General features: G+C 27.6%; 1 protein-coding gene across 1 annotated transcript in view; it reads left to right on the top strand.

The window, feature by feature from the left end:
* Positions 1 to 12,974: 12,974 nt before the first annotated feature.
* The window catches only part of LOC119604257, an 8,559-nt gene continuing 6,572 nt past the window's right edge, over positions 12,975 to 14,961 (top strand). Inside the window, 3 exon segments of the mRNA XM_037956755.1 lie at positions 12,975 to 13,463; positions 13,901 to 13,915; positions 13,917 to 14,013. Of these exon segments, the coding sequence (XP_037812683.1) occupies positions 12,975 to 13,463; positions 13,901 to 13,915; positions 13,917 to 14,013 (601 nt within the window).

The raw sequence follows: 14,961 nt of genomic DNA, 5'->3' as shown, positions 1-14,961 counted from the left end.
AAGCCCCTTTTTCAATTTAACCTTTTTTTATAACAAGGTTACAGATTGATTCGTATTACTTGAATCTAAAGTGTTTCTCTATAACTAGAACTAACTATCTGGAATAGTAATCAGATGTAATATTTAATTAAAAAATATTATTAATATTACCTGATTCATAGTTTTTAAAATAATTCCTAAAATTTAAATAACTTATGAAAATTAAAACGACTATCTATGTTTAAATTTAAAATGTAAATTATGTGATTTTGCAAATAATATCCTTATAAAATCCATATAGAATCCACTTAACATTGCATTAAACTGAAATTGAAGCTTAATTTAACAAATATTTGTCTGTATTTTTTTTTTTTTTAATAAAATTCCTTAACTTTGTCTCCTTACAGTCTGAAATTGATCATATAAAAATCTTTTTTGTTTTGTGATTTTGTTACTTTAACAATTCTTTTATTAAAATTCAATGTGTATGAATTACTGACATGCCGATTCTCATGTGTGTGTATGAGTATGCATTTCTATATCTCATGGATACGTTTTCATATAGAAATACTTGTATGAATGTTTGAGATTACTTCTGCATCCCGGCAGTTCGGTGTTTCTAAACCAAACCAGTGATTATACATTGAATTTGAACAACGGACCTAATCGGGTACTATTGTACTTCTTTCAGTACTTTTTGACATAAAAAATACCTGAGTAAACCCACTATATACATACATATGTATATAGTTTATAGTTAATTGACTAGTCCATAAAATAAATAATAGAATAGTCAATAGTCCATTAACTAGTTCATAGAATAGTTAATTGACTAGTTTATAGAATAGTCAATAAACTAGTCCATAGAGTAGTGAATACAGTAGTCAATTGACTAGTCCATTGAATAGTCAATAGACTAGTCCATTGAATAGTCAATAGACTAGTCCATAGAAGAGTCAATAGACTCGTGCAAAAGACTAATACATAACATAGTCAATATAATAGTCAACAAACTAGTCCATAAAATAGTCAATATACTAGTTCAAAGAATAGTCAATAGACTAATCCATATTATAGTAAATAGTTCAAAGAAGAGTCAATAGATCTGTCCATATAATAGGTAATAGACTATTCTATATAATAGTCATTAGACTAGTCCATAGAATAGTCAATAGACTAGAGCATAGAATAGTTTAGTCCATCGAATAGTGAATACAATATTTAGTAAACTATGTAGTCTATAGTTCAAAGAATAGTTAAAAGATTAGTTTATAAAATAGTCAACAAACTAGTCCATAAAATAGTCAATTGACTAGTCCATAGAATAGTGAGGACTAGTTTATAGAATAATTAACAAACCAGTCCATAGAATAGTCAATAGACTAGGTTCTAGTGTAGTCAATATAATAGTCAATAGTTCATAAACTTAGTTAATAAACTAATTTATAGAATAGTCAACAAACCAGTCCATAGACTAGTCCAAAAAAGAATACATAAACAACTTATAAAACAGCGGGTGTATTCACATACGTATGTAAGTAGTATATCCTTATTTGTATATCATAATATATTGTACAGTATCTAGTATGTATTGTTACGTGATGTTATCCTTAACATTAGTGTTTTGTCTAATGTTATTATTTTGCTTAGATTTTGTAAATGTATGCGTATGCTCGTTCGTCCATCTATTTGTCAAAGTGTTTGCGCATTTGTATGTGAATGAATGTGTATCCTATCAACATCCTTTTATTGTTGCTGTATATTTTCAAATACCTTTCGTTTGTCACTACTCACTTACAGTCACTTGTAGTATAACATACATCCATCTATTTACTTTTCTTCTACTATTTTCTATGGTATTTTGTCTATAAACATAGGAAACTCAACAGGTTCAGGCTCAGTTTGTTGTAAGCGCTAAACGTGAACGGTTCAAAAAATTGGAAATAAAAACAATAAATAACATACAAATTATACTTTAAATTTTGTATTGAAAACTTTGAAAAATATAAACTTAAAGTGTCAAGTTCAAGTGTAAATGAAAAATAAAATTTAAAAAACATTCAATGAATAATAATGAATGAATTACCTAAAAATACTTAAAATATTTCCAAAAAATGTTTTAACTCAAACAATACAAACGCTGATCTGTTATCAAATTAAAGATTTTATCGTTAACAATTAATCTTAAAAAAATATATATAAAATTTCACATAAAATTAAAGGGAACGAAATTGAAAAAAAAAAACTACCCACAAATTTAAAGTACTTTAAAAAATAAAGTGTAAAAATTGGAAAAAAGGAGTGCTTAAATAAGTACACATTCTAGAGTTGGTAATGACCGCTGTTGGATTTAAAAGTAATTAAAATAAAAACATTTCTAATCAGTTGAAAACAGAAAAAAATTCCATAATTGTTTCTGGGAAATAAATGAAACATTTTAAATTTAACAAAGTAAAAAACAAAATTGAAAGTATGTATTTGGAAAATTATAAAAAATATGGTCAATACACTTTATAAAATGGCTATAAGTGATTCAATTTTAAATTTATTTTTGTTATAATATGATTATAAATAATTTGTTTAAATGTTATTTTTTAAAAAAAATAAAACCCAAATTCTGTTCATAAATTTTCGGTAATTTTTAAGTAGAATTTTCAAAAATAGAACTGGACTAGAACTGAACTAGAACTGAACTAGAACTGAACTAGAACTGAACTAGAACTGAACTAGAACTGAACTAGAACTGAACTAGAACTGAACTAGAACTGAACTAGAACTGAACTAGAACTGAACTAGAACTGAACTAGAACTGAACTAGAACTGAACTAGAACTGAACTAGAACTGAACTAGAACTGAACTAGAACTGAACTAGAACTGAACTAGAACTGAACTAGAACTGAACTAGAACTGAACTAGAACTGAACTAGAACTGAACTAGAACTGAACTAGAACTGAACTAGAACTGAACTAGAACTGAACTAGAACTGAACTAGAACTGAACTAGAACTGAACTAGAACTGAACTAGAACTGAACTAGAACTGAACTAGAACTGAACTAGAACTGAACTAGAACTGAACTAGAACTGAACTAGAACTGAACTAGAACTGAACTAGAACTGAACTAGAACTGAACTAGAACTGAACTAGAACTGAACTAGAACTGAACTAGAACTGAACTAGAACTGAACTAGAACTGAACTAGAACTGAACTAGAACTGAACTAGAACTGAACTAGAACTGAACTAAACTGAACTAGAACTGAACTAGAACTGAACTAGAACTGAACTAGAACTGAACTAGAACTGAACTAGAACTGAACTAGAACTGAACTAGAACTGAACTAGAACTGAACTAGAACTGAACTAGAACTGAACTAGAACTGAACTAGAACTGAACTAGAACTGAACTAGAACTGAACTAGAACTGAACTAGAACTGAACTAGAACTGAACTAGAACTGAACTAGAACTGAACTAGAACTGAACTAGAACTGAACTAGAACTGAACTAGAACTGAACTAGAACTGAACTAGAACTGAACTAGAACTGAACTAGAACTGAACTAGAACTGAACTAGACTGAACTAGAAGAACTAGAACTGAACTAGAACTGAACTAGAACTGAACTAGAACTGAACTAGAACTGAACTAGAACTGAACTAGAACTGAACTAGAACTGAACTAGAACTGAACTAGAACTGAACTAGAACTGAACTAGAACTGAACTAGAACTGAACTAGAACTGAACTAGAACTGAACTAGAACTGAACTAGAACTGAACTAGAACTGAACTAGAACTGAACTAGAACTGAACTAGAACTGAACTAGAACTGAACTAGAACTGAACTAGAACTGAACTAGAACTGAACTAGAACTGAACTAGAACTGAACTAGAACTGAACTAGAACTGAACTAGAACTGAACTAGAACTGAACTAGAACTGAACTAGAACTGAACTAGAACTGAACTAGAACTGAACTAGAACTGAACTAGAACTGAACTAGAACTGAACTAGAACTGAACTAGAACTGAACTAGAACTGAACTAGAACTGAACTAGAACTGAACTAGAACTGAACTAGAACTGAACTAGAACTGAACTAGAACTGAACTAGAACTGAACTAGAACTGAACTAGAACTGAACTAGAACTGAACTAGAACTGAACTAGAACTGAACTAGAACTGAACTAGAACTGAACTAGAACTGAACTAGAACTGAACTAGAACTGAACTAGAACTGAACTAGAACTGAACTAGAACTGAACTAGAACTGAACTAGAACTGAACTAGAACTGAACTAGAACTGAACTAGAACTGAACTAGAACTGAACTAGAACTGAACTAGAACTGAACTAGAACTAGAACTGAACTAGAACTGAACTAGAACTAGAACTAGAACTAGAACTGAACTAGAACTAGAACTAGAACTGAACTAGAACTGAACTAGAATGAACTAGAACTGAACTAGAACTGAACTAGAACTGAACTAGAACTGAACTAGAACTGAACTAGAACTGAACTAGAACTGAACTAGAACTGAACTAGAACTGAACTAGAACTGAACTAGAACTGAACTAGAACTGAACTAGAACTGAACTAGAACTGAACTAGAACTGAACTAGAACTGAACTAGAACTGAACTAGAACTGAACTAGAACTGAACTAGAACTGAACTAGAACTGAACTAGAACTGAACTAGAACTGAACTAGAACTGAACTAGAACTGAACTAGAACTGAACTAGAACTGAACTAGAACTCAACTAGAACTGAACTAGAACTGAACTAGAACTCAACTAGAACTCAACTAGAACTCAACTAGAACTCAACTAGAACTCAACTAGAACTCAACTAGAACTCAACTAGAACTCAACTAGAACTGAACTAGAACTCAGCTAGAACTGAACTAGAACTGAACTAGAACTGAACTAGAAATTGTTATAAAATAAATGCGAAATAAAGTAAAAAAATAATTTTTGCCAATTAATTGCAATTTGTTAAAACATTTTTGAGTTTCAATATTCAAATTTACAATATCATAATATGTACGAACTTTCCTTATTCTGAATGAGTAAGGGACAAAAAGTCAATTTGATTCGTAACATTTATTACCAGGTATGAATTATTTTTTCTGTATATGTAAATTAATCTCAACTAAATTTCTATTTATTTATTCAATTTAACCAGAACTTACTTATTTGTACCATTTCAATACGAACCCCTTGTGAGATATTTAAATTTCTTTTGTTTTGCTAAAAACTAAACTATAATTTAATTTAGCTAATGTGTTTTTTAAGGAAAAATATTTACTATTTATAATTTGTATAATTTACAACAGGTTGTCTTCGTTACTCGTATTATAATAAATATTTTATGCCACCTGTCACAAATAATAAAGTGCTTTTAAATGTTAAAACAAAATCTTCATTATCAACAACACTTTTTTACACATTTGGACACATTGGAAATGTGCATCAATTGTTTGTTTTTATTTGCCATAAAATGTTTTACTATAAATTTAACTAAAACAAATACTACATACATACATTATTAGAATTTAGTTCAACATCCTTACATACATATGAAGCAATATTTCTTTATTTTGCCACCCTTAGTTTTACTAATGGTTGGACTAGGATGTAAGGTAAATGAGGCACAGATACCAATTTTAATTATTTCTATTACATTTATTTTATAATGCAAAAATTGTTACCAGTAGCATATATTTGTTATCTATATTGTTTAACTATAATTAGAAAATATTTATGCTTTCAAGATCCCCTCGAGTAGGCCCCGTTTTTGTACCTTAATTTACAATTCAGGCAATGTTTTTAAATCAGTTTTATTAAAGAAATAGTTTATCAGCATAATTCTTCAATCCAGCTAAAATATAATCATATTCAGGTACTTTTTAAATAGATTTTATAATCAAGGATGTATACTAAAAAACTAATACAAAATTTGAAAATATATATTTTTTTACACTTGAAAGGTACTTTAAGGAAAATTTAAACTCTATTAACATTTCTTTTTTGAAATACAGCTAAGTAAATCATATATTCAGCTACTGATTTTAAATAACTTTAATATTCAAGGAAATATTTATCAAAAAGTAGAATTCAGCTAAATGAAAATGCTTTTCAGCATTTCATTGTTTTGCAATTCAGCAAAACCAAAATCAACTACAAATTTAATGTATAATTTCTTTGTTAGTTAGTTAGATAGTTAGTTAGTTAGTTAGTTAGTTAGTTAGTTAGTTAGTAGTTAGTTAGTAGTTAGTTAGTAGTAGTTAGTTAGTTAGTTAGTTAGTAGTTAGTTAGTTAGTTAGTTAGTTAGTTAGTTAGTTAGTTAGTAGTTAGTTAGTTAGTTAGTTAGTAGTTAGTTAGTTAGTTAGTTAGTTAGTTAGTTAGTTAGTTAGTTAGTTAGTTAGTTAGGTTAGTTAGTTAGTTAGTTAGTTAGTTAGTTAGTTAGTTAGTTAGTTAGTTAGTTAGTTAGTTAGTTAGTTAGTTAGTAGTTAGTTAGTTAGTTAGTTAGTTAGTTAGTTAGTTAGTTAGTTAGTTAGTTAGTTAGTTAGTTAGTTAGTTAGTTAGTTAGTTAGTTAGTTAGTAGTTAGTTAGTTAGTTAGTTAGTTAGTTAGTTAGTTAGTTAGTTAGTTAGTTAGTTAGTTAGTTAGTTAGTTAGTTAGTTAGTTAGTTAGTTAGTAGTTAGTTAGTTTAGTTAGTTAGTAGTTAGTTAGTTAGTTAGTTAGTTAGTTAGTTAGTTAGTTAGTTAGTTAGTTAGTTAGTTAGTTAGTTAGTTAGTTAGTTAGTTAGTTAGTTAGTTAGTTAGTTAGTTAGTTAGTAGTTAGTTAGTTAGTTAGTTAGTTAGTTAGTTAGTTAGTTAGTTAGTTAGTTAGTTAGTTAGTTAGTTAGTTAGTTAGTAGTTAGTTAGTTAGTTAGTTAGTTAGTTAGTTAGTTAGTAGTTAGTTAGTTAGTTAGTTGTTAGTTAGTTAGTTAGTTAGTTAGTAGTTAGTTAGTTAGTTAGTTAGTTAGTTAGTTAGTTAGTTAGTTAGTAGGTTAGTTAGTTAGTTAGTAGTTAGTTAGTTAGGTTAGTTAGTTAGTTAGTTAGTTAGTAGTTAGTTAGTTAGTTAGTGTAGTTAGTTAGTAGTTAGTAGTTAGTTAGTTACCATTTAAAAATGTGATAATGTTAATTGGTTTTAAAAAGTTTATAAACAGATGTTATGGAAATGTAAAAGGAATATATACATATGTACATACATACATATGTACATATTTACATGTTTACATTCTTATATAAATTACCTTTAAGAAAGTTTCCCCGACTAAAAAAATCAATCAATCATGAATCCTTTTTTGTTTGTATCTATATAAACAATTGACAGATAAAAAACATCAAATTTGTCATCTGTCAAAAAGTATGCTAAAAAATCTAGGTTTTCTTAAATTGATTTTTTTTTTAAATCTTTATTTGGAAATTCGATAGCAAGATTTTTGATTTATGTATAAATAAATTTCTTAATGTTTTTCTTAAATACAAATAAAAATTTAAATATTAAATCATGTCCATTCCCCTTTTATAATTTTGTATAATATCAACAGATTTTTAAGTTAACATACATACATACGCTTATTGACATTAAACTTTTAATAACAATTAAACAATTTCCTTAAATAAATAACCGTAAATATTAATATTGAATAAATTTTCGAATTCTTTATCAATATTAGTCATGTTATTTGATTTTGTATATAAAAAAAGAAAACAAAATAATTTAGAATTAATTTCATCTTTTTATATAGTTCATTTTTATTTTGTGGACATATAAAAAAGTTGTGATCTGATCTGAAAATGTGATGGCGATGTGTTGCGATGTGATGACAAATAAAAATGATTGTTAAATTATATGTTTTCATTTTATTTATATTAAAAAGCCAACACAGTACATATGTATGTATGTACGTTTTGAAATTTATATACTTGATGGCAATTTGTCAACGCAATTTAATTTTTAATCAATAAGGACAGAAAATAACGTAAACATTTATTTACACACCCATCTTTTGACCATCATTGGAGCGTTCGTTGTCCGTATGAACTGTATATTCGTTAATATGTATATTCCCTTTTACACAGCGGCAAAATATGATGGATATATTAAATTACATTTATTTAATAGTATGTAGGAATTATGAGTATTTGCACGTGAGAGAGTTGTTGTAAAAATAGCCCAAAATATATACAGCTGTCATCAAAGTAACTTGTAACAATTGTTCTATAAATATTAGAGCTTAGTGTTAAAATCAAGATTGGAAAGTGTTATAGTTAATAATACTTACATCTTGAGATTAATTATCGTTTAGAACGTTTGCCAGAAATTCAATTCAGCTAGGTTTTAAAGCAGTTAAACGATATTTGAAACGAATTTTGAGTTTAATTTAGAAATTCAGCTAAGTGAATCTCATATTCAGCTACAAATTTGAAATTCAAGGAAATGTTTATCGTATATGACAATTCAGCTAAACAAAAAGGCAATTCAGCTAAGATTTTAAATGATTAATAAGTGTTGTAGAACAATTTTGTAATTAATGCCCTTATTTAGCAATTCAGCTAAGCCAAAATCATATTCAGCTACAAATTTTCTATGAAATGACAATTCAGGATCTTTAAAATACAGTTCAAATAACTATGTTTTCAAAACAGTTAAATAATATTTAATGGCAAAATTTGAATTTTATCAACATTATATTAGAATTCAGCAAAGAAAATCTCATATTCAGCTACAAATTTTAAGTAAATTAAAAATTTAAGGTAATCATTTTGAAAAACAACGATTCAACTAATTAAAAATGTAATTCAGCAGAGGATTTTAAACGACCAATGTTGTGTTTTAGAAAAATTTAAGAAGTAATGTTGTTATTTTGTAATTCAGTTAAACCAAAGTCATATTCAGCTAAAAATTTTATAAGAAAAGTTTTAATTTTGTTAACAAATTAAAAAAATGGCAATTCAGCAGAGAATTTTAAAGGGTTAATAAGTGTTTTAACACAATTTTATAATTAATGTCCTTATTAAACAATTCAGCTAAAACAAAATCATATTCAGCTACAAATTTTATAAAAAATGACAATTCAGCATCTTTAAAATACAGCTCAACTATATTTTCAAAACAGTTAAATAATATTTAATGGCAAAATTTTAATTTTATCAACATTATATTAGAATTCAGCAAAAAAAATCTCATATTTAACTACAAATTTTAAGTAAATTAAAAATTTAAGGTAATCATTTTGAAAAACAACGATTCAACTAATTAAAAATGTAATTCAGCAGAGGATTTTAAACAACCAATGTTGTGTTTTAGAAAAATTTAAGAAGTAATGTTGTTATTTTGTAATTCAGTTAAACCAAAGTCATATTCAGCTAAAAATTTTATAAGAAAAGTTTTAATTTTGTTAACAAATTAAAAAAAATGGCAATTCAGCAGAGAATTTTAAAAGGTTAATAAGTGTTTTAAAACAATTTTATAATTAATGTCCTTATTAAACAATTCAGCTAAGCCAAAATCATATTCAGCTAGAAATTTTATAAGAAATGACAATTCAGCACCTTAAAATACAACTGAGCTAAGTTTTCAAAACATTTAAATAATATTTAATGGCAAAATTTAAATTTTATCAACATTATTTTGGAATTCAGCAAAGAAAATCTCATATTTAGCTACAAATTTTAAGTAAATTAAAAATTTAAGGTAATCATTTTGAAAAACAACGATTCAACTAATTAAAAATGTAATTCAGCATAGGATTTTGTTGTTATTTTGTAATTCAGCATAGCTAAAGTCATGTTCAGCTAAAATTGTATAAGAAAATTTAAAATTTTATTTAAAAATTTAAAAAAAGTTAATTTATCAGCTTTAAAATACAATCCAGCAATGTTTTGAAAACAACTAAATGATATTTTAAGAAAAATTTAAGTTTTTTAAATACTATTGAAATTCAGCTAATGAAATCGCCTACAAATTTTAAGTAAATTTTAAATGTAAGAATATATTTGTGAAAAAAACCATTCAGCTAAATGAACATGTAATTCAGCAGAGCATTTATAATACTTAAATATTATATGTATTACGCTTCTTTTGCAATTCAGCTAAACAAAAGTCCTGTTCAGCTACAAATTTTATACGAAAGTTTTAAATTTAGTTAAAATTTGCAAAAGAGACAAATCAGCTGCTTTAAAATACAATTCAGCTATGTTTTGTAAACAACTAAAAAAATTATTAAAACATTTCTAACTAATTATATGGAAAAAATTGCAAAAATAAACATAAAACTGCTTTAAACTACAATTCAGCTAACTTTTTAAACGAGCTAAATGATATTTTAAATCAAATTTTGAAATTCAGCAAAGAAAAGCTTATTATATTCAGCTACAAATATTAATAATATTCGTATATATTCTTGAACACGATAGACTTATAAATAAGCTATTAAGGGATAAATATTAATAAACAGTTGCTCAATTCACACATGGTGTTGTATCGTTGTATGTCATAAACATTTTGCAAACTAAATTTTTACGACTTATGTACCACAATACGCAGCGATTGTGTATTGAACAATTATTTTTATGTAAATATAATTGTATTTAATTATCTAACCATATTTCTAATCTAATAAATACTTTTAACATAAACACTAAGATAAACGTAGTTAACATAAACAAACAGCGATAGTTTTTGACTGTGTATTTTGCACTTTACTGGTAATAACACATATGTGTGCTTTTTCCACTCATTATTGTTATTGTACCCGTCGTATTGGTCGTTTAACACTCTGATGTCTTTGTTTACAGATGTAGACAAATGAAGAACTGCTATATACGTTTGTATACATTTACATTTTATTAAAAAGTAGATACATATGTATGTATACATATACATACATATGTACATAATCATTTGAATTCAGAAAGCATCACAACATCACGGTTTGTTTCAGTAGTCCAACAGTTGTGATACTTGTCTCGTTTCTACTTGACATGGAAAATTCCTTTGGAAATCGCAGAATCTTAAAAATATATTTCCCAGTTTAACAAAAATTTTCAAAATCAATAAATTTACCTTGAAAAATTCAATTGGTATACATTGCCACTATCAAAACTACGGGGCATTTACATGCAAATGTAAAACAACTCTTTATTGTCTGTCATGTAAAGATTAGTTTTAGTAGTATTTAATTGATATTGTTTTATTAAAAACAATACTTACCAAAACATTAAATAAAGACAGAAACAATTAACAACAACTAAGAAAATATAGTCGTACTTGAACGACCTTATAATACCCTATACCTGCTATAAAAAGGTATTCAATTTTAGAACCAATTCTTACGAAATTTTGCCACGAGATGTTAAATATTTCCTCCTTAATTATACCCTACACCACTTCAGTGGGGAGGGTATATTGGGTTTGTGGTGATGTTTGTAACGCACAATAATATTGAACCTATACCCACCTTAAAGTATACCAATCGGCTCAGAATCATTTTCGATTTAGCTATGTCCGTCCGTCTGTCCGTCCATGTAAAACTTGTAATCAAACTACAGGTCGCAATTTTCAAGATAATTCAATGAAATTTGGTACATGATCTTATATTGTCCCAGGGACGAAGCCTATTGAAAATGGTCCATTATTTCACCTAGCCCCCATACAACTGAACCCCCGAATAGGGCTTTTAAACTTTGTAATCACACTACAGGTCGCAATTTGGAGATAATTCAATGAAATTTGGCACATGATCTTTTATGGTACCGTAGACGAAGCCTATTGAAAATGGTTAAGATCGTTCCATTATTTCACCTAGCCCCCATACAACTGAACCCCCGAATAGGGCTTTTAAACTTTGTAATCAAACTACAGGTCGCAATTTTGGAGATAATTCAATGAAATTTGGCACATGATCTTTTATGGTACCGTGAACAAAGTCTATTGAAAATGGTTAACATCGGTCCATTATTTCACCTAACCCCCATACGACTGAACCCCCGAATAGGGCTTTTAAACTTTGTAATCAAACTACAGGTCGCAATTTTGGAGATAATTCAATGAAATTTGGCACATGATCTTTTATGGTACCGTAAACGAAGCCTGTTGAAAATAGTTTATATCGGTCCATTATTTCACCTAGCCCCCATATAACTGAACCCGCCGAATAGGGCTTTTAAGTTCATAATTATGTTTAATATACTCATATCTCCACAAAAAGCTGCAAAAACCAAATTCTATACAAGATTTGATGGCCCTCACGAATTCCATAATAATAGGTCCTCATATGACCCTAGCCCCTATGAAAAGCCCCCATCAGAATTTCACTTAAATGTCCACAATTTTATTCAACAATAAACGGCTTAAGTATGTATATCTGAGGCAAGATACAATTCAATTTAAATGCTTTATTATGGCAACTAAATCACATTATATTTTTGTCAAAGGTGTAGGGTATTATATGTTCGGCCTCGCCCGACTATAATTTCTCACTTGTTTTTCATATCAAAAGGACAAGAAGGAAGACTTTATATATCAATGGATTGGAAATTAAGTCTATTTTTAATAAGTCTATTTTTATTTTTAACGAACTTTTACAGTTATGTTAAATATGTTAGAACCATTAAAATCATTGCTAACATTAATAATCGTTTTTAAATATGGGACTTTATACATATTTATCACACAATTAAATAATTATATTTACATTAAATTATTACATACTCCATATTGCAGACACACATGAACGTATGAGTAATATTACAATAAAATAAAAATAAACGACAAACATTTACATTTGTAATAATAATAAAAACAAACCTATTTAAATGAATAACTGAAATGCAATCAATTTAAAATAGACATTATATTTAATAACAATTTAATTGTCATCGATATATGTATTTACTAAATGATTTGACAGTTGAACCATTAACACCTTTCAATCGTCAATGACAATGAAAACATCAACGTTAAAAACTACGTCATCAGCAGGAACAACAACAGGCCCAACAACTACAACTAAACTTACAAAACGAATAGACAATGCAAATAGTAAATCGAATCGAGATACACATGCAAAATGCAATAATATGTTAGAAAATACTAAAGTCGCCAATGCAAATAATTGCAAGGACATGGTACAAAATGAACTTAATATGACAACAGCAACAATAACACGTAATCATCATTATCATCATCAACATAACCATCATCATCTTCAAGTGCCACACCAACATCAACACCATCATCATCATCAGCAGCAGCAACAACACCTGCAATTGCCTCAGCACCAACAGCAACAACAACAACATTGTCAACTAGACAAAATTTCTGTTCATTCGATTAGTTCAGAGGATATATCGACAACAGTTGGTGGTAAATGTTGTAGTGCTGCAGCACGTAATCCGGCAATAAAAACTGGTCGTCGTATACAATTGATGCAGGTAATTATTGCACTGTTTGCGGCAGTACTATAACAACAATATTATGCAAATGTCTTTGTTATTTTCACAATTGTAAGTCAATTAAAATTGGCATATTGTATTCGAAATTTATGATAGAGTAACATAAATTTGTAAATTTTCAACTTGAATATAACAAATAGCAATATTTTGCAACTCCTAACATATATTTAGTATTTTTGTGGTCTGTTAGAGCACATTGTTTCCAATTGTATTTTAGAAACGTTTAATTGTATTGTAATTCAAAATTTCCAAATTATATTTCAGGAATTTTCAATTTAATTCATTGAATATTCTTTTCATTTCTAATAAATTTTCGAAGTTAGAATACAAAAAGCTAATGAACCTATTCTTAAATAATACTAAATAACTAAATTATGCTTTGTTTTATGAAATGTTTTAAACTGTATTTATTTCAGATGATAATTTTACCTTTTTATACCGATATTGGCGTTAATAGTACAAACATCCGTAATACTACAAGAAATTCTTGACTATCGAGCAGAAGTTGCGGACATTGAAACACAAGTAAGTGGTATAAATGCAAATATTACTGAATTATAACGATTTAGTTAGTTAGGTTAGTTAGTTAAGTTAGTAGTTAGTTAGTTAGTTAGTTAGTTAGTTAGTTAGTTAGTTAGTTAGTTAGTTAGTTAGTTAGTTGTTAGTAGTAGTTAGTTAGTTAGTTAGTTAGTTAGTTAGTTAGTTAGTTAGTTAGTTAGTTAGTTAGTTAGTTAGTTAGTTAGTTAGTTAGTTAGTTAGTTAGTTAGTTAGTTAGTTAGTTAGTTAGTTAGTTAGTTAGTTAGTTAGTTAGTTAGTTAGTTAGTTAGTTAGTTAGTTAGTTTAGTTAGTTAGTAGTTAGTTAGTTAGTTAGTTAGTTAGTAGTTAGTTAGTTAGTTAGTTAGTTAGTTAGTTAGTTAGTTAGTTAGTTAGTTAGTTAGTTAGTTAGTTAGTTAGTTAGTTAGTTAGTTAGTTAGTTAGTAGTTAGTTAGTTAGTTAGTTAGTTAGTTAGTTAGTTAGTTAGTTAGTTAGTTAGTTAGTTAGTTAGTTAGTTAGTTAGTTAGTTAGTTAGTTAGTTAGTTAGTTAGTTAGTTAGTAGTTAGTTAGTTAGTTAGTTAGTTAGTTAGTTAGTTAGTTAGTTAGTTAGTTAGTTAGTTAGTTAGTTAGTTAGTTAGTTAGTTAGTTAGTTAGTTAGTTAGTTAGTTAGTTAGTTAGTTAGTTAGTTAGTTAGTTAGTTAGTTAGTTAGTTAGTTAGTTAGTTAGTTAGTTAGTTAGTTAGTTAGTTAGTTAGTTAGTTAGTAGTTAGTTAGTTAGTTAGTTAGTTAGTTAGTTAGTAGTTAGTTAGTTAGTTAGTTAGTTAGTTAGTTAGTTAGTTAGTTAGTTAGTTAGTAGTAGTTAGTTAGTAGTAGTTAGTTAGTTAGTTAATTCGCTCGTTCCTTAGTCAGCCATTAAATATTTTTTGGTGTTAGTTATTAAATTA

The sequence above is a fragment of the Lucilia sericata genome, unplaced genomic scaffold, assembly GCF_015586225.1.
Source record: "Lucilia sericata isolate MDLA Ls3-8-SP2 unplaced genomic scaffold, ASM1558622v1 Contig000375F_arrow, whole genome shotgun sequence".
Lineage (NCBI taxonomy): Eukaryota > Metazoa > Arthropoda > Insecta > Diptera > Calliphoridae > Lucilia > Lucilia sericata.
The sequence above is the reverse complement of the archived record's forward strand: the minus strand, read 5'-3'. Positions and strand labels throughout refer to the sequence as shown.